This window comes from Bos grunniens, chromosome 1 (genome assembly GCF_055505025.1).
Source record: "Bos grunniens cultivar Pamir isolate PY7600 chromosome 1, Bosgru_T2T1.0, whole genome shotgun sequence".
In the NCBI taxonomy this organism is placed as follows: domain Eukaryota; kingdom Metazoa; phylum Chordata; class Mammalia; order Artiodactyla; family Bovidae; genus Bos; species Bos grunniens.
The window spans coordinates 85,804,425-85,824,868 of NC_141165.1; the positions used below are offsets into that span (position 1 = coordinate 85,804,425).

At 35.5% G+C, this 20,444-nt stretch overlaps 1 protein-coding gene and 1 non-coding gene across 29 annotated transcripts in view; both read left to right on the forward strand.

Annotated features, from left to right (window-relative positions):
• DLG1 (discs large MAGUK scaffold protein 1) overlaps nt 1-19,912 on the forward strand; it is a 274,757-nt gene extending 254,845 nt beyond the window's left edge. For 20 of the 28 annotated variants that reach the window (XR_015163762.1, XR_015163769.1, XR_015163766.1 and 17 more), the window contains 4 exons: nt 1,725-1,897; nt 10,674-10,783; nt 16,773-16,864; nt 18,060-19,912. Coding sequence is in view for 22 of the 28 variants with exons in the window: in XM_086399739.1 (XP_086255865.1) it covers nt 1,725-1,897; nt 10,674-10,783; nt 16,773-16,864; nt 18,060-18,166 (482 nt within the window). In the remaining 6 variants the exon portion in view is untranslated. Of the gene's footprint in view, nt 1-1,724; nt 1,898-4,061; nt 4,592-10,673; nt 10,784-16,772; nt 16,865-18,059 lie in introns of those variants that run through there. The other 8 variants (XM_086399833.1, XM_086399823.1, XM_086399841.1 and 5 more) reach the window with 2 other exon arrangements.
• Nucleotides 2,133-2,259, forward strand: LOC147379809 (small nucleolar RNA ACA64). The gene has a single exon (XR_015135444.1). It is a non-coding gene; the product is annotated as a small nucleolar RNA ACA64 (small nucleolar RNA).
• Nucleotides 19,913-20,444: the final 532 nt, after the last annotated feature.

Here is a 20,444-nt window from a genome sequence, read left to right on the forward strand (position 1 = left end):
AATGTATCACCATCCTCCAGATTTAGAGCATATGCTGGCATAAACTGTTACATCACAGTTAAGTGTGAAACCTTGCTTCAAAATATTGCTCATTATTAATTTTCAGAAGATGCATCATAGGACCATAGGAGTAACTGGTGGGCAAATGGCTGAGAAATACCAAGTACAGAACAAAATACCAATTACAACAGATATAAACTAATATATATATTAGTTATCTATAACTAGATAACTAATAAGGACCTATTGTGTAGCACAAGGAAGTCTACACAGTACTCTATAATGACAAATATGGGTAAAGAATCTATAAAGAGTGGATATATGTATAACTGAGTCACCTTTCTATACAGCAGAAACTAACACAAAATTTTAAATCAACTATATACTCCAATAAATTTTTAAAAGATACTTTAAAGATTCGATGTATTTGGAAGTTGTCCATTTTTAAATGATGGGTGTATCTAAGAAACCATAACAAGGAAAGTTAGAAAATATATGTAACAGAATAAAAATTTTACCAGAATTTGTTGCATGCAGCTGAAGATGCTCAGTGCAACTAAATACAATGTGGAATTTTGAATAAGATCCATTATTTAATGGACACTAGCATAAAATCTTGTGAAATTATGAACAAAATCTGCACTTTAGTTAATAATACTGTATCACTGTATACTATTTATTTCCTGGGGTGAGGGGGTTGTGTTTTTTTTTACAACATAGTATTTATTCTCAGAATTGGATTAGAAGTTTCAAGTCTCATTCAAATTTTTTTTTTTTAAAAATCACCAAGATAATAAACTTTCTAGACTTTTAGCAGTAATATTAGATGCCAAAATACATGGAATTATATCAAATTTTGAGAGAATATAAATTAGAAATCTAGCATTCTCAATCATACGAAGTTACACAAGTGGAATTAAAATGTCATAAATTTTTTAGCTAGGCAAAAATTCATAAGTTTTCTAATATATATATATTATATGTACCATATTATTTATGTGTGTGTGTGTGTGTGTACAAAAGCTTTCCTACTACCTTTGATAAAGTCTTGAGAAAGAAGAACAAGAAAAGACATGGAAAATTTGGAAAACAAACTAAATGAAATGGGAGTACTGAATATGAAGTAGAAACAGTGAACAAACTAGATAAAAGTAAAAAATCATTGTATAGTCCAGTTGTTTTTAAACATGGATGCTTGTTAAAAGCACATCTGGAGCCTTGGAGGAAAAAATCAATACCTGAGCATTTGTATTTTTCAGAAAATTCGAATATCCATATGGATTTTAAAAACTACATGGTTTTATGTTAAATGGTAGTTTTAATGATAGAGAATTCTGTTATTTTCTGTTGACCGGTCATAATACGGTGGTATTAAGTGAATAATAGTTACATAATCACAATAGTAAAAGGTGTTTATCAGTCTTTACAGTCAATAACCAGATAAAAAATAAAAGCTAATTATAATCACAATCCATAACAAAAGCATAATTAATCTAACAATATAAAATAATTGCATACAACTTTGGGGGCTCAGTAGAGTGATATGGCAACACATTACCATTGTTTAGTGGTTTATATTTACTTTATTAATTATTCCTCCATCCTTTATATTATTGTCACTTGCAATCTCTGTTACATTGAACTTTACAAAACAGTTCTTCAAGTAGCAAATGGATTTCTTGTGCCTTTTAATATTAAACACTTCAAGTTCTTTTTTATTAAAGATACAACTAGACCAAAACGAGATTATGAGGTGGATGGAAGAGATTATCATTTTGTGACTTCAAGAGAACAAATGGAAAAAGATATCCAGGAACATAAATTCATTGAAGCTGGCCAGTATAATAACCATCTGTATGGAACAAGTGTTCAGTCTGTGCGAGAAGTAGCAGAAAAGGTAAGTATCAAAGTGATCTCAGAATGAAATTTCTAATCATATACACCTTTGACAGTATGAAAGAATGATGAGATAGAAACTTTTAATTCATGTTTATGAAAAAAAAATGTAGGTGCATGTTGCAGCATTGATTAGTTTAAGCAGTGTTATAAATTTATTCAACTAAATATTAACATTTAGGTTAATTTTAGAAAAATATGTAAGATAAAGTAGATTAAGAAGATAAACAGTCATTGTTGGTTGAAAATCACGTTTGACTTTGGCCATGGCCACAGGTGAGATTCAGCACTCAGAGCCACTAGGGGCCTTAGCTCACTGCCCGCTTCTCCATGTGGGGAGGTGAAACCCAGGCCCTGACACACACACAAAAAAAGATCAACTGGGAAAATAAGAATAGAAATGATAACATAAGTCTTTCTTAAGAGGCCTGTGTCACGTGTACTCGGTCATGTCCAACTCTTTGCGACCCTATGGACTGCAGCCCACCTGGCTCCCCTGTCCGTGGAATTTTTCTAGGCAAGAATACTGGAGTGGGCTCCCGTTTCTTCCTCCAAGGGATCTTCCTGACCCAGAGATCAAACCTGCGTCTCCTGCAACTCCTGTATTCACAGGTGGATTCTTTACCACTGAGCCACTTGGGAAGCCCCCTCTTGAAGAGGGATGGGTGATTATTTTGAGGTCCTGTCCATTTGCTAAAGATTGACCTTTTGTTTAGCTCTAGCTTTCCAACATCTAGCATAATTAAGAAGCTAAGATCAGCAATGTCCATCAATAAAAATGAACCAGATGTTCAAGATAAGTGTGAGTTGCTCTTGGTACTGAGACTAGACAAAAATTTCCCCTGAATGGTCATTTAATAAAAGACAGAATGGAAATTCTCAATAACACTGTAACAGCAACAGATTTTTTGAAAGCAGCCTGATGATATATTGACCTTGGGTTAAAGCAGTCTTAATGGTAAAGTCAAAACAGTGTGCTCCACATGTGCTGCTTGACTGAAATAATTTTGGGGCCTAGAGAATAAACATCAACAAAGTATTTTATACCTTCAAAACTATATAGTAGTTTAAGATTTAGTCATGAGATATCTACAAAAATACAGCAGTAATTCAGCATCTCAGTTTTCCATCTCTTAGTGCTCCTTTTTCTACTAAGAGGTTTGATTAATTCTTAATTAGAACTAATAATTAGAGCTAATTCTAATTAGTTTAAAAATCATAAAAATGGACATGTTCAGTGATGATAGGAATTTGGGAAAATAGAAAATCCTATTAGATATTATTAAAGGGGGGTAAAATGAATAGAACTTCATTGGAGAATAATTTGGCAATACCAAATAAATGTATACAACCTGTGACTCAGAAATTCTACTTTTTGATATCTAAGTAGAGGTTTTGATATCTAAGTATGTGTAATGATATGCATAGTAGAACTTTACAGTAGTGAAAAATTAGACTCAGCAAAGGAGAATGAATAATTATTTATGCATGCAGTAGGATGCAGCAGCTAAAGTGAATAAACTAGAATATCGACTAATTGTGTGTAGCCACATTAATAAATCTCAAAATTGTAAGTCAATAAAGTTGTAAAAGATATATACAGGATGACACGATTTACGGAGAAGGCAATGGCACCCCACTCCAGTACTCTTGCCTGGAAAATCCCATGGATGGAGGAGCCTGGTAGGCTGCAGTCCATGGGGTCACTAAGAGTCGGACACGACTGAGCAACTTCACTTTCACTTTTCACTTTCCTGCATTGGAGAAGGAAATGGCAACCCACTCCAGTGTTCTTGCCTGGAGAATCCCAGGGACAGGGGAGCCTGGTGGGTTTCCGTCTATGGGGTCGCACAGAGTCGGACACAACTGAAGCGACTTAGCAGCAGCAGACACTATTTATATAAACTTTAATTAACATAAAACAGCCTAAATAGATTTTTGATACATATTTTGTGTTTTTATAAATGTATTTTATGTTTTCATTAACCTAAAAACAGGCATAGGTATAATAAAATAAACTATGAGGAGATATAGTACAGCACAAGGAATATAATAACTATAAATAGAATATAACCTTTAAAATGTATGAATCACTATGTTTTATACCAGAAACTTCTATAATATTGTACTTATACAGTATTGTGTGTTGCTCTTTCCTACTCCAGGGGGATCTTCCCAACCAAGGGATCAAACCCACATATTTTGCATCTCCTATATTGACAGGCAGATTTTTTACTACTGCACCAGCTGGGTTGCCCAGTATGCTCCTTAATACCCTTAATTTGGCTAAAATAAAAGTACCTCTTAAATGTGACTACATTGTCTCTGGTTGTTTTCCTGTTCCATAGCTTGCGTGTGCACATGCTCAGTCACATCCAGCTGTTTGCAAACCCATGGACTATAGCCCACCAGGTTCCTCTATCTGTGGAATTTTCCAAGCAAGAATACTGGAGTGGGTTGCTATTTCCTACTCCAGGAGATCTTCCCAACCCAGGGATCAAATCCATGTCTCTTGCATCTCCTTCATTGGCAGGTGGATTCTTTACCACTGAACCACCTGAAATAGTATGAAATCACATGCTGAATATCTTTATGTAAATAAAGTTCAAAACTTGGTTGAAATGGATAATTTCCTGGAAAAATACAGTTTACCAAAATTGACCTATTAGGGATGAAAAGAGTTATAGAAGAAAAAGTCTTTAGAAGAAATAGAGCAAGTTAATCAAGGAACTCTCCCACAAAAAGCATAAGGTCCAGATGACTTCATGGGGGAATTTTAACAAATCTTGAAAGGTTAGATCATCCTAAAGCTCTGTAAATACCATTCAAGAGCATTCTTTTTATGAAGCAAATCTAATATTGATATCTAAACCTGATGAAGACAGTGAAAATTACAGACCAATCTTACTGATAAATATTAATACAGAAGTATTAAATATCTTAATAAACAGAATCCAGTACCACATTGCAAAAATAATATACCATGACCAAGTGGAATTAAAGCTATTTAAAGTCAGCTCAATATTAGGAAATCCATTAATGTAATCTATTACATTAACAGATCTAAAGAGAAAAAAATATATTCATAGATGCCTGAAAAGCATTTGGTAAAATTCATTACCTCTGCCTGGAGGAAGAAATCTCAAAAACATAGAGATTATTATTTTTTAAAGAGTAAAAGGAAAAAGATTGAGATGGATGGATTGATAATCTTCATTTTAAATCCTTAATGGGAAGAACACTGAGACAGTGCCATTATGATGAGGAGGAAGGCAAGGACGTCCGTCTCTACTACTACTCAAGGTATTGTCAGTGCTATTACACAATACAGATCAATCAGAGGCATAATAATTGGAAAGAAAACTGTCTCTGTTTTCAGATATTATAGTATTCCTGCTGCTGCTAAGTCGCTTCAGTCGTATCCAACTCTGTGTGACCCCACAGATGGTAGCCCACCAGGCTTCTCCATCCCTGGGATTCTCCAGGCAAGAACACTGGAGTGGGTTGCCATTTCCTTCTCCAATGCGTGCATGCAAAGTCGCTTCAGTTGTGTCCGACTCCGTGCAACCCCATGGACAGCACCCACCAGGCTCCTCTGTCCACGGGATTCTCCAGGCAAGAATATACCATAAAAAATCTATTATAAAATTTATTTGATAAAATATAAATTTACTATAAAATTAAAGACTATAAAATCAAAGACATAAAAAAGCTAGAGTAAGGTAGCTTATAAAATTAATCTGCAGAGATTAATAGGTTTTACATGAATAGTAATCAGAAGATGATAGAGAAAACCATATTTATAATAGAGGAAATAGAATGTAAAATACTTAGTGAACTTAATGAGAAATATTCTGACTTATATGAGGAAATCTGTAAAACACTCCTAGAAGAGTATTAGACTTGAACAAATGAAAAGACATCCCTTATTCTTAGCTATGACAATTCAACATTATAAAGTTGCCAGTTCTAAGCTAATTTATATATGAACACAATCCTGATAAAAATGACTACCAGGTTTTTTATGAAGTTAAAGAAATTGAATTGAAGTTCGTATAAGAAGCCAGGACAACACACAAAAAAAAAGCTACAAGAGATTCTAGCCGTACCAGATATTAAAGGATACTGTGAATTCTTAACTAAAACAGTGTGCTCATGACTGAAGCGACTTAGCAGCAGCAGCATGGCCCATGAGTAGGACAAAGAGTTGAGTAGATCCAAAGAAAAGAAAATCCAGGAAAGACCCAAATACATATGAAAATACAGTATATGATAAAGGTGCAATCTCAAGTCACTGGGGCTTTTAATAATGGACTTTTTAATAGAACAACTGAAGAAAAGATACATTAGAACCATACTTCACACCATATGCAAAAATTGGCTCTAATAAAGTTGGCAGGCTTCCCTGGTTGCTCAGTGGTAAACAACCCACCTGCCATGCAGGAGACATGGGTTCAGTCCCTAGGTCGGGAAGATCCCCCAGAGAAGAAAATGGCAAGCCACTCCAGTGTTCTTGCCTGGGAAATCCCGTGGACAGAGGAGCCTGGCAGGCTGCAGTCCATGGGGTCGCAAAAGAGTCAGACACGACTTAGAGACAAAGCAACAATAATAGAAGAAAATATAACCTGGGCATAGGAAAGATTTTTTAACCATAAATCAATATTCAGATGCAATAAAAGACTGATAAATTCTAACCATATGAAAATAAAAAGACTTTGGCTTGCAAAGAAATTTTTTCAAAAACTAATATAAAACACCATCCCCAGTGTCACAAAACAACTGATAAAAAGCCTGCAAGCCAAGGGGTGATATTCTCAAAATATTAAACACACTTAAAAATTGAGGGACTAAAGACCAAAATCTAACAGAAAATAGACAAAAGATATAAATAATTCACACAGAAGTAAGATTAAAAAAAATTTTTTTAATGATAAGCCTAAGATGAGTTACCTACAGAGGGAGGATTGGAAAGGATGAGAGAGAGGGATTGAGGAAGAATGGGTAGAGGTGTAGCAATTCTCCAAGTATACCTTTTTGTATAATTTTGACTTTAGCACTATGTTAACGTTTTGTATATTCAAACAATAAAAAGAGAAGATAGGAGAAAGCAGAATGATATATGAACAAACTAAATCTAATCTAACTATTTCAAATAGTTATTTTTAAATTAATTTTCAAATAACTTCACTGAAGAGGGGAAGGGAAGGGGAAAAGTCTTAATCCCAATAATCTTTGAAGATAGGCTAAAAATAGAAAACCTGTGAACAAATACTGAACTCTAGTAGGTTTGTTTTTCAGAGTGGTATGGGATAATAGGTCTGAAACTAATATATGTTTTAGAGTTGAGCAAATAATATATTTACGGTTCATGGGAGCTAGATTTCTCACTGTCAATGCAGGGATTTTAGAAATAAGGATAGAATAAACTGTGATAATTGGATTGGAATTAGAGATATGAATGTAAATCCATATATCTTAATATAGTAGATATAGAAAATACAAATGTGTGTATGTATTTTCTTGCTCTGTCCACAAAGAAGGCCTAAAAATGATGACTCTCAGTAATACCTATGGCACCCCACTCCAGTACTCTTGCCTGGAAAATCCCATGGATGGAGGAGCCTGGTAGGCTGCAGTCCACGGGGTCACTAAGAGTCGGACACGACTGAGCGACTTCACTTTCACTTTTCACTTTCCTGCATTGGAGAAGGAAATGGCAACCCACTCCAGTATTCTTGCCTGGAGAATCCCAGGGATGGGGGAGCCTGGTGGGCTTCCGTCTATGGGGTCGCACAGAGTCGGACACAACTGAAGCAACTTAGCAGCAGCAGCAGCAGATCTTGTTTTCTAAATACTATCCTCCATTAAAAAGATCCAGAACTCATTAGTATTATGGCTGATTCCATTGCGAAAGTACAAGATCAGCCTAGAACATTTTGCTATGCCAAAAACTAAGGAAGTGCTTAAAGAATGATACAAGTATTCCAGAAAGACACTGAAGTCAACCTGTAAAGTCCCCAGTGGCCAAGTTTGGAAAAATTAAAATATTAAAATGATACACAGAGAATAAGAATCTAAGAGTTCACAATGGTATAAGTAAATACATGAATAAATAAGTGGATGTAAGGGAAGCTTTACCTTACATTATTAATGTCTACTAATAAAAGTTAGAGGGAGTAATGGAGTTAGATCTCTCTTGACAACTACCATAATAACTGTTTAAGGCAAGAGTCACCAGTGTATGCTAAAATTATTGAGTGAATTAATTACTATCTGATGAGAAACAGGATATTTACATAATTTCAACATATCCTTCCCCAAAATACTTATCAATTATAAAAGGGAAATAGTAATCTTACAGTGGTGAAATCTGGCAGACAAAACCTTTAAAAAGTGATCGGAATTAACATCAGGATTTCCCTGGTGGTCTTGTGGTTAGAAATCTGTCAGTCAGTGCAAGAGACATGTATTCGATCCTTGGATTGGAAGATCCCACATGCCATGGAGCAAACTAAGCCCTCATGCCACAACTACTGAACCCACACCATAGAGCCTGTACTCTGCAACAAGAAAAGCCACTGTAGTGAGAAGCCCAAACACCATTATGAAGAGTAGCCCCATTCGCCACAACTAGAGGGAAAAAAAACCTGCATACAGCAACAGAGACCCAGCACAACCAGAAATAAATTAAAAAAAAATTTTTTTTAATTAACATCACTAAAGAAAAGTATTAAAATCACTAGTAGACATCATATGCTTCCTGGACTGAGCATGATGGACTGAGAAAGATGCAACATCTTTTCTGTACTGTTGCTGTCAAAAATGTGTACCTGCCATCTGATGAGAAACATTAGGCAAACCCAGGTTGAGGCATATTCTCTGAAAAAAATATTCAGTACTATCAGAAATATCAAGATCATGAAAGAGACTAAAGAATTGTGCCAGCTGGACAGAGACTAAAGACACATTACAACTAAATGCAATGTGTTGTCCTGGACTGGCCGTAGAGCAAGAACTTTTTTTTTCCTTTTGTGGTAAACGATACTAGATGACCAACTGAAATTGTACTGTGGTTATGTAAGAGATGTTATTGAGTTCAGGAAGTAAGGAGTAAAGAAGTTGTTATGTCTACAATTTGTATACATAAATAGAGAGGGATAAAATAAAGCAAATAAGATATAATATTAATGTTTCAGTGTAAAGTTTTTTAATTTCTAAGCAATCAGGTAAAACTAATATTTAATAAAAGTGGGTGGTGGGTACATGTATGTCTGTTATTTACTTTTCTGTGTGTCTGAAGTATTCATACAATATTAATTTTTTTTTATTTTAAATATTCCTACTAAATTGAAATTACCATTCATTGAACTGGATTCAAGCCCTTAGATTTCAAGATGCATTATGGGGGAATACCTGATTTTAGTGCTAAGTCACTTCAGTCATGTTCAACTCTTTGTGACCCCATGGACTGTAGCCCACTAGGCTCCTCTGTCCACAGGGATTCTCCAGGCAAGAATACTGGAATGGGTTGCCATTTCATCTTCTGGGGATCTTCCCAATCCAGGGATTGAACCCAGGTCTCCCGCATTGCAAGTGGATTCTTTACTGTCTCAGCCACCAGGGAAATGTTATAATAAAATCTGTTTGATAAATTAGAAGTGAAAGTGAAGTCGCTCAGTTGTGTCTGACTCTCTGCGATCCCAAGGACTATAGCCTACCAGGCTCCTCCGTCCATGGAATTTTCCAGGCAAGAGTCCTGGAGTGGATTGCCATTTCCTTCTCCACGGGATCTTCCCAACCCAGGGATCAAACCCGGGTCTCCCACACTGCTGGCAGACACTTTACCATCTGAGCCAAGGGAAGGGACAAAAATCTTCAACATATGTGGTTAGTGAAAGTTGCTAAGTCATGTCCTACTCTGCAACCCCACGGACTATACAGTTCATGGAATTCTCCAGGCCAGAATACCGGAGTGGGTAGCCTTTCCCTTCTCCAGGGAATCTTCCCAACCCAGGGATGGAACCCAGGTCTCCTACATTGCGGGCAGATTCTTTACCAGCTGAGCCACCAGGGAAGCCCAAGAATACTGGAGTGGGTAGCCTATCCCTTCTCCAGCGAATCTTCCTGACCCAGGAATTGAACCAGGGTCTCCTGCATTGCAGGCAGATTCTTTACCAGCTGAGCCACCAGGGACCCTATTTAACATGGAAATACTCCTCTTTACTAAAAACCTTAATGGCCTTTGGCAGTGAATTTAAGTAAGTCAGGAAAGTTTCTTAAATTCAGAACTGGGGTTTTCAAATGTTCTAGTTTGTGATAAAGTTTTCACTGCTCCCCATCAAGATGAAAAATAGGATAGGATAGTGGTAATATATATGCAGTTTTAAAAAGTCTTCTTTATCTTAGGCTTTTACCTTCTTGTTTGATCATATATTCTTTTATAAAATGATTATGATAAGATGGTAACCTTAGGATATATTTTAGTACCCTTTCTCAGCAAAATAAAAGACAGGAACCCCATATTTGTTGCCATTTTGAGAGATTACTGGTCTGTGGAAACTGCGTTTTTATTCCTTTTTAAATGTAATGTTTGAGAATGGAAAATTAACTATCTATAGTCATTATACATTGTGTTCATAATAGAAATGACAGATTTGCTTAAAGTGAACAGAATCCAAACATAATAATTAAGATTTTGTGTTTCTAGGAAATATACTTGTGATATAATTGAAAATACTTGGTTCACTTATTTTTCTTCTCTATCCCCTCTATTTTAGGGCAAACACTGTATCCTTGATGTGTCTGGAAATGCTATAAAGAGATTACAGATTGCACAACTTTACCCAATCTCCATTTTTATTAAACCCAAATCCATGGAAAATATCATGTAAGTATAAATTCCTAAGGCACAGCCTCTAAGTACAAATCCAGTCTCTGTTACTTACTAGATTGGAAAATTTACTTACCCTTTTTGCATCTCAATTCCTTTGTCTGTAAAATGCAGATAATAATAGTATATCCACTTCAGAGGGTTGTCATGAGGATTAAATAAGCACTCGCGATACTATCATAATCAACATTAATATACTATGTATTAAGTAACATTGGAATTTTTAAGTTTAATCACATGGATCTACTACTATTTAATTAGATGGTGCAGCTCTGATAAAGAGAATCAAATAATATATAACTTTATCTAATAGAGGACAAAAAATAGAATTTAAATAAATACTAAAAGAGGGGAATGAGCAAATAGAAACATGATATACAGATAGTAAGATAGTATAAATTAACCCAAATGTTTAATTAATTAAATGCTAGCCTAAGTGGTCCAATTAAAAGACAAAAATTGTCAGAAGAATGAAAAATAAATAACTATATGTTACTTTTGTAGAAAAGGAAAAATATATTTACCTTTTTCTCCTCTAGGTTCTCAGCTGGGCCTCTAACAAAAGACAAATTAACAGGAGAAAAGCGTGCAAATCTACATTTTACGGTCACATAGGATGCTTCATAAGGAAATGAAAACTCAAAGAAATAGTTAAACCTGAACACTTTTATACTAGGTTAGATGAAGAGTGGAGAGTGATGGGGAAATTTGATAGGACCAGAGGATATGACTTAAGAGTAGTAACCTGGTGGAAACTTAGTAAGGCTTGTTCATTCAAATTCTTTCAGCTTCCCTCTGTCTTCAGGGATAAGGATGCTGCTTTTCTTTAGATATAGGGAGGTCACCTCTCACATGAGGGTCTTTTGCTTCAGAGAAAGGTCAGAGAGTCCCTCCTGCACCTGTCATTTACACATTCCTTCAACTTAAAATGTTCATTATACCAAAGTGTCATATTTTGGGAAAGTGTATTTGGGAAATATTTGGGAAAACCCATCAGTCATATGACAGACTTTAATTATTAGTCTGTGAAAAGGCTGAGAGAGAAGGGGAAAAAAGGATATACCATGGAAAACCCACAAATTAAAGCTGGTTTATGCTACTTTCAAAGTATACTTCAAGTTAGAAGTATTACTAGAGATAAAGAGGGACATTCATAAAAGTTAAAGTTTTACTCCATTAGTAAGATACATTTATACCTTTGCTTTGCACCTTGAGTAGCACAGTAGGAGTGTAAATTGGTATATCCACATTGGTAAACTGTTTACAGTATCTCCTAAAGCTGAACATATACATTACTTAGGACCCAAAAGTCTCATTTCTAGATATACACTCAACAGAAATGTTTACCTCTGTTTACAAAGACAAGTACTAGATTAGACAGAAATACTATACTAAATAACCAGAAACTTGAAATTATCCAAATGCCCATCATATGTACGTGAATTATAACATATTCACACAATGAAATATTCTACATTAATGGGAATGAACAGTCTCTAACCACACACAAAAGTATAGAAGAATCTGATAAATATAATTTGAGTGAAACAAAAATCCAGACCTGAAAGTATAAGTATATTCCATGGCCCCAAATTTAATCATTATAAAAATCAAATAGAGGTTACTCTTTGAGGGTTGGTTGGTGACTGGAGTGAAGATACTCAGATTCCTAGGTGCCGAGGTAATGTGCTCTGTCTCAGTCTAGGTACTGGATATACAGGTAAGCGTAAGTTGTTGAAAACTCATTTATGATATTTGTCTTCTGTTAGAGAATTACACTTTAAAAGATCTGAAGAAATAGAAAAGGAAAAAAAGAATCTAGGCCTGTATTACTAAAGAACTTAACTCTATTATGGAAAGCCTTCCTACAAATAAAACACTGAGCCAAGAGAACTTACTGAATTCTACCAAAAACTAGGAAGCAATACTAGTCTTAAAAAGATTCTTCAACTAATTTTATAGGCATTAATTTAATACCAAAATCTGTCAGATACTTCACAAGAAATGAAACTGACAGACCAGTCTTACCATGAATATAGATGCAGAAATCCTTACCGAAATATGAGCAAATTGAATCCAGCAGTTTTTATAAGATAAAATATAACAGCCAAGTTGAGTTTATTTAAGGAATGCAAGGCTAGATTCACATTTGAGATTAATCCATGATAGAGGCAGAGAGAAGCTGGAGTAGGAAGCACCAGGAATTCATCTCCCCACCTAGACAACAATTGGGACTTGCAGAATTTCTCTGATGTGACTACAGTTCATCCTTGAACATCGCAGGTTTGAACTGCATCAGTTCAGTTCTGTCCGACTTATTGCCACCCCATGGACTACAGCACACCAGGCTTCCCTGTTCTTCACCAATTCCCGGAGCCTGCTCAAACTCATGTCCATCTCGTCGGTGATGCCATCCAATCATCTCTTCCTCTGCCATCCCCTTCTCCACCTGCCTTCAATCTTTCCCACTGTCAGGGTCTTTTCTAATGAGTCAGCTCTTTGCATCAGGTGGCCAAACTATTGATCAGTCCTTCCAATGGGTCTACTTAAACATGGGTCTTCTTTCAGTAGTAAATACTGGAGTACTACTCAGCCTACAGTTGACTGTGTGGATGTGGAAGTATGGATACAGAGGAACCAAGTATATGGAGGGCTGACTGTGTGGAGGGTTGGCATCCCTAACCCCAGCCTTGTTCAGGGGTCAGCATCTGCCAGTGCAGGGGGTGCAGGTTCAATCCCTGATTGTAGAACCAAGATCCCATATGCCTTATAGCTAAAAAACCAAAACATAAAACAGAAGCAGTATTGTAACAAATTCAGTAAATACTTTAAAAATGGTCCATGTCAAACAAAAATCTTTTAAAAAAAAATGGAAAGGATAGTCTGTTTAACAGATGATGCCACGAAAGCTTCGTATCCACATGCAAAAGAATGAAGGTGGACCCTTACCTAACACTACATACAAAAGTCAGCTAAAAATGGATCAAGGCCCTAAACATAAGACAGTAAAACTCTTAGAATGAAACATAGGACAGAAGCTTCACAACATTGGATTTGGCAGTGATTTCTTAGATATGACACCAAAGACACAGGTAACAAAAGAAAAAAGGGAGGTTAGGTTAGACTTTGTGACTGCTTAAAGCTTTTTATATCAAAAGACACTACCCACAGAATAAAAAGGTAATCCATAGAATGGGAGAAAATATTTGTAAATCATAGATCTGATAACAGATTAAAATCCACAATATATAGAAAACTAAAACTCAACAACAACATAAAACTCAATTCAAAAATGGGGATAGGACTTGAATAGATTCATTTCTCCAAAGAGGAGAGATAAACAAATGGCCAGTAAGCACATTAAAAGGTGCCTGGCATCACTAATCAGTAGGGAAATACAAATCAAAACTACAGTGACGCACCACCTCACACCAATTACCATGGCTACCGTCAAAAGGCAGAAAATACATGCTGCCAAGGGTGTGGGAAAACTGGAACTCTTGTGTAGGTGGGAATATAAAATGGTACAGCTGCTGTAGAAAATAGTATGGGACTTTCTCAACATACTAAAAATCAGATGACCATATGATATTGGACCCAGAGATCCAACCTGGGTCTCCTGCATTGCAGGTGGATTCTTTATCATCTGAACCACCAGAGAAGCCCCTTTACCACAATTTTTAAAGTAATTTTAAAAAATCAGTGTATTATAGAAAACAAACATGATTATTACCAAAGGGGAGATGGAAAAATGAATTAGGAATTGAAGGATTAATAGGTACACGCTGCTGTTGCTACTGCTAAGTCGCTTCAGTCGTGTCCGACTCTGTGCGACCCCACAGACTGCAGCCCACCAGGCCCCACCGTCCCTGGGATTCTCCAGGCAAGAATACTGGAGTGGGTTGCCATTTCCTCCTCCAGTGCACGAAAGTGAAAAGTGAAAGTGAAGTCACCCAGTTGTGTCCGACTCTTAGCAACCCCATGGACTGCAGCCTACCAGGCTCCTCCATCCATGGGATTTTCCAGGCAAGAGTACTGGAGTGGGGTGCCATTGCCTTCTCCGAGGTACACGCTACTATATATAAAATAGATAAACACCAGGGACCTACTATACAGCACAGAGAACTATATTTAGTATCTTGTAATAACATAAAATGGAAAAGAATCTGAAAAAGTATTTATAATATATATATGAAAAGAATATATGTACACATATAGATAAAACAGAATCACTTTACACCTAAAACTAAGAGCATTTTAAATCAGCAATACTTCAGTTTTTTAAAAAGTCAGTGGAGTGTACCACATTAACAATTTTACAGGAATTCTCCTGGTAGTCTAGTGATTAGGACTTGGTGATTTCCTGTGGTGACCCAGGTTCAGTTTCAGTCCCTGGCTGGGGAATTAAGATCCCACAAGCTGCACAGCACATTCCGAGCCCCCCCCCCCAAAAAAAGATTTTAGTAAAAGGTCATTTTAATGTAAAAAAAGCATTTGGTAAAATTAACATTTATTCATGACAAAACCATTTTGTAAACTATGAATAAAAGGGAATTTTCCTTAATCTGATGAAAGTCATCTACAGAATATCAAAAGTAAAAGTGAAGTCGCTCAGTCGTGTCCGACTCTTCGAGACCCCGTGGACTGCAGCCTACCAGGCTCCTCTGTCCATGGGATTTTTTCAGGCAAGAGTACTGGAGTGGGGTGCCATAATCTGATGAAAGTTAACTACAGAATATCAAAGCAGATGTCATATTTGAAGGTGAAACATTGAAAGCTTTCTCTCAAGTTGGGAACAAACTTTCATATATCCATCATCCAGCTGTAATATAATTATCACCTACAACTAATCTTGTTTATCTATCCCAACACCTCCTTAACCCTCCACTCCAGATTATTTTGAAACAAATCCCAGACATTGTATGATTTCATCCTTACATCTTTATATGTATTTGAAAGATAAAATTTCTTGTTAAAAACATCACTGTGTGGATAAGGAAATGGCAACCCACTCCAGTGTTCTTGCCTGGAGAATCCCAGTGACGGGGGAGCCTGGTGGGCTGCCGTCTATGGGGTCGCAGAGTCGGACACGACTGAAGCGACTTAGCAGCAGCAGCAGCAGCTTTTGTTCTATCTTGTACAGAAAACAGTAATAGTATCATTGAATATGTTTTTTTCAGAACCATATAAATATGTCTGTAACATTAATACTTCCTTTTGAGACAAATATAAATTCAAAAGAGATTTTATTTAGAGAAACTGTTCTAACTAAAATTATTTTCCTTCACGCTAAGTGTATATTTAGATTCATAATTGTTGAGAGAAAAGAATTCACTGTAAAATAATGCCAACCTATATAATGCTATAATAAATTATTTTGTACTTAAAAAAAAAAATCACTGTGATGTCATACTGAAACAGTAGTTCCTTGATAGCATCAGATCATATTTTCTTGTTTCTTAAGTTTATGTTTTTTCAGTTTGTTTGAATCAAGTTCCAAACAAAGTCTATTCATGACAGTTTGTTAAGTCTTTTGATCTACAGATTCTCCCTCCCATCTTTTCATTTTTTCTGTTTCTTTGTTGAAGAAACCAACTCACTTACTCAGCAGTTTGACCCAGACTATTTTGCTGATTGCCTTCTCATGGTATTATTTAATGTGTTCATGTATCCCCTTTACTACCTTATAAATTGGTAAGTAGATCTGTAAGTCATATTTTAATATGAGATTTTCATCACAGTCAAAACTGACAAATTAATGTTTGGGTTTTTTTGGCTGTCCCGAACTAATGTAAGAAAGTGTTGAAACCCTTCTGTCATTCCAGATACAAAGCTACATGGTCAGTGACCGAATACAGTTTGCAATTACATTACATTTCTCAACAGGTCTCAGCTTTTCATGATTTTATATATGTCTTCTCTCCTTTGTCACCCTTTTTCAGAAGTATTACAATGTAATTATTAATTTCTAAATTTATTTGCCTAGGGAAATGAATAAGCGTCTGACAGAAGAACAAGCCAGAAAGACATTTGAGAGAGCCATGAAACTGGAACAAGAATTTACTGAACATTTCACAGGTTGGCATTATGTATAGATGTTTGTATGTTAGAATTTTGCTTTGGGGCCATAAGAATTGACTCATTGAAATAAATTTTGAACTATGTCCACAGTTACCAGTAGTAATAATAAGTGCTATCATTTTCAGAATAATTCATCTAATCTAGGTTGTAGTGATGAAGAATCTTGAAAACTAGTGTATCTTAGGTTGTTGATACGGAGAAGGCAATGGCACCCCACTCCAGTACTCTTGCCTGGAAAATCCCATGGATAGAGGAGCCTGATAGGCTGTAGTCCATGGGGTTGTGAAGAGTCGGGCACGACTGAGCGACTTCCCTTTCACTTTTCACTTTCATGCATTGGAGAAGGAAATGGCAACCCACTCCAGTATTCTTGCCTGGAGAATCCCAGGGACGGGGGAGCCTGGTGGGCTTCTGTCTATGGAGTCACACAGAGTCGGACGCGACTTAGCAGCAGCAGCAGCAGGTTGTTGATAAGGACAGCATGTATAGGAATAACTCATACTGACCAGAGGGAAATATTCAGAGTTGATTTCTTCTTACGATACTGATTTTTCTCTTATCCTGTATAAATTTTGATCCATTTTTAAGATATTTGTTTAGAAAGAGAAGAGTAGAGAGCAGTTGCCAAATTCAATTCCCAAATTTTATTCAAGTTATTCCTTAGGTATCTTTGGGTAGGTTTTTGTTGTTAATTATTTGCTTGAAATAATGATTAACTTATATTTTGTGTTCATATTATTAATAAGTACCATTAAGTATCATGGAATTTTAACCCAAGTATTTTTTTGTTAAGGATTTTTTAATAATTTCAGACTTAACAGAAAAATCACAAGAATAGTACCAGCACTTACATATACTCATATTCCACCACCGCTAACATTTTACCACATTTATACTTTTTTATGAAACATTTAAGAGTAAGTTGCAGATAGCTGTTCTTTTGCCTCTAATTACTTCAGTGTCTATTTCCCAATTGTACAAAGTAAAAATCACCAAGTCTTGCTTTTTGATAAACTTTTGAAATAAAATGTTTTCCATTTTACGAATAGGAAAATTAATAAAATGAGCTTTTTACTAGTTAAACAATACATAAATAGTATTTCTTCCTGAATAAGTGATTCTGGTTATTTTACAAATAATTGTAATGGTGAAGATAAGCAATTAATGGAGGTTTCTGATTCTATCATTACAGCTATTGTGCAGGGAGATACGCTGGAAGACATTTACAACCAAGTGAAGCAGATCATAGAAGAACAGTCTGGTCCTTACATTTGGGTTCCAGCAAAAGAAAAGTTATGAGGACTGATATTTCTCTATTTCTCTTTTCCACAGTCTCATTTTCTGCAACACTTCTTTGTCCTTTCCTTCTTGAGTCTGTCTTCATTACTTCTTTCTTGTTGAATCATATCCCACTCATCATGGTCTGCAGTTGCACTTATTTTTGATGTCTTAGTGTCTCCCTCAAGTTGTACTGTCGGTATTATTTCATGTCACTGTTGGTTTGTGGCCATTTTTCACAGCTGAAGATGGAATGGCCTGACCAGCTATTAATAGGATTTCAGGAGACGGGGTAATTGTGGTAAAATTCCTTAATGTTTAAGGGAAAGTAACTTTAAGAGATTTTCAGAAAAGCTTTATATACATTCTTTCCAAATTTCAATATAAATGAAAGAAAAGTGGTTTTAATCAATGATTTAGTGAATTTTGAGCAACAATGCACGCTTAACTTTAATAGCATGGTTTGGCCAATATGTTAACTCTCAAGTCCTTTTCTCAATTGACTCTGTTATCAAAGCAAATATTTCATACAGATAAATAACAAAAATATATGTCTCTTAATTTCAAAATTAATATGAGTTAACTAATAATTTCACAAGGAATATTCATTTTTCATAAGCGTTCTTCTTAAAGTCTTTTATTATTTGAAGTTTGTTTTTTTTCCTCCCAGTAGATTTGCTAGGAATAACAGTGTTTAAATGTTTTTAATCTACTTGTGCAACACTATTTATAGTGTCCTACAAAAGTTGTTCATACATAATGATCATCACATTTTCTGAATTGAGGCCATGTTTAGGTGCTTGGGGAGCTCACCTTTTACACATAAGGTTGAGAAGATTTCATGGACATAAATACAAAACAGACATTACAGTGGTGATGTAGTATTCATTATGGCAGTGGGAAAGAAGTCCAGTAAGTAGTCTAAAACTTTAAATGCATTCTTAGAGGTCAGATTTTAATGAATATTTTACCCACAATAACTGACTATTTTGTTATAATAAAATATATATATATAAATATATATAAAACTTTCTTTAAACTCTGTAACTATGGGAATTATTTTCTTTACATAGTTGCACACACACACACAAACATATATATGTATATTTAAAATATATTTTTTCTTTAGCCACCTACTCTTTTTGTTTGGTTTTTAAATTAAATATTAATTGATTAGACTTTATCTTCCTTAATCATGTGAAGTGAAAATGAGAGTATGGTGGTATGGAAAGAAACCTTTAGGGAAATTAGGTTATAAGTAAAAACATGGGCATGTTCTCCTCTTTTCTATAAAAGTTTTCCGATGGTTCCTGGTTGGTTTTTTGTGGGGGGTGTTTTTTCAGGGGGGTGATTTTTCGTTGTTACTGTTGTTCTGTCATTGGTTTTGGATTTGGTCTCCACCTCTTTCCAGTTCTTCTTTATTCATAGGCAAAAGCCTCATGTGTATGAGTGTTTTCCCCTCAGACTGCACACCTTTCATCTCTTGTAGCTGCTCTGCCGTAGAGTTGCACAGATCTTCATGGTGAGCAATTAAGAAATTTTAGTGAAAAGTAGGTAACAATTTCAGAAATCAGTTTCTCTGGTCTTTTGTAATACTGTTTGGCTTCCCATGGCTTTTTTTGGAGTTGTTTATTGAATATGTGTTTTTGACAGCCTCCTCATTACAGTTTCTTAAATGCATACTGGTTTGTAAAGAATTATTGACGTTATCCATTCCATTTATGAGAAAGAGGAGAACAGCTAATAAACTTTATTGTAAAATCTGTATGTTAAATGTGTCTTGTATTACAAAAGAAAAAATTATTTTACAAGCTAGCATTTTGGGGACAATTTGGGGCATCACATAATTTGTAAACAGAATTCAAGGATTGTTAGGTAGATTTTGGAATTGAATATGTTAACACATTGAAATATATACCATAGGTGTTACATGCTGAATATAGTAAGTTGTTACCAAACATAAATATATCCGAAGACTGTTGTTGTCATTTGATCTCCAGAGCCTCAGAAATCATCTTATAGCAGGACCCAGCCTAGGCCATTTTGCAGCATTTACTGGTTGAATGTAAACTAACAGGAGGTTATAAAATGATGCCATTTATGTGTTAAATGTATTGCTTTCTGAATGTCCTCATTAAGTGATTTTTTTGGGGGGAAGAGGATACTAACTTGTGTGCACCTTTCTAGATTGTATAGAATTATTAATAAAAGTACCAGTTGCTTAGTACTGCTGTGCAACAGCCACTTTAGTATAGTATCATTTAATTTTTTAAAAGAAGATACAAGTTACTGGCTCCAC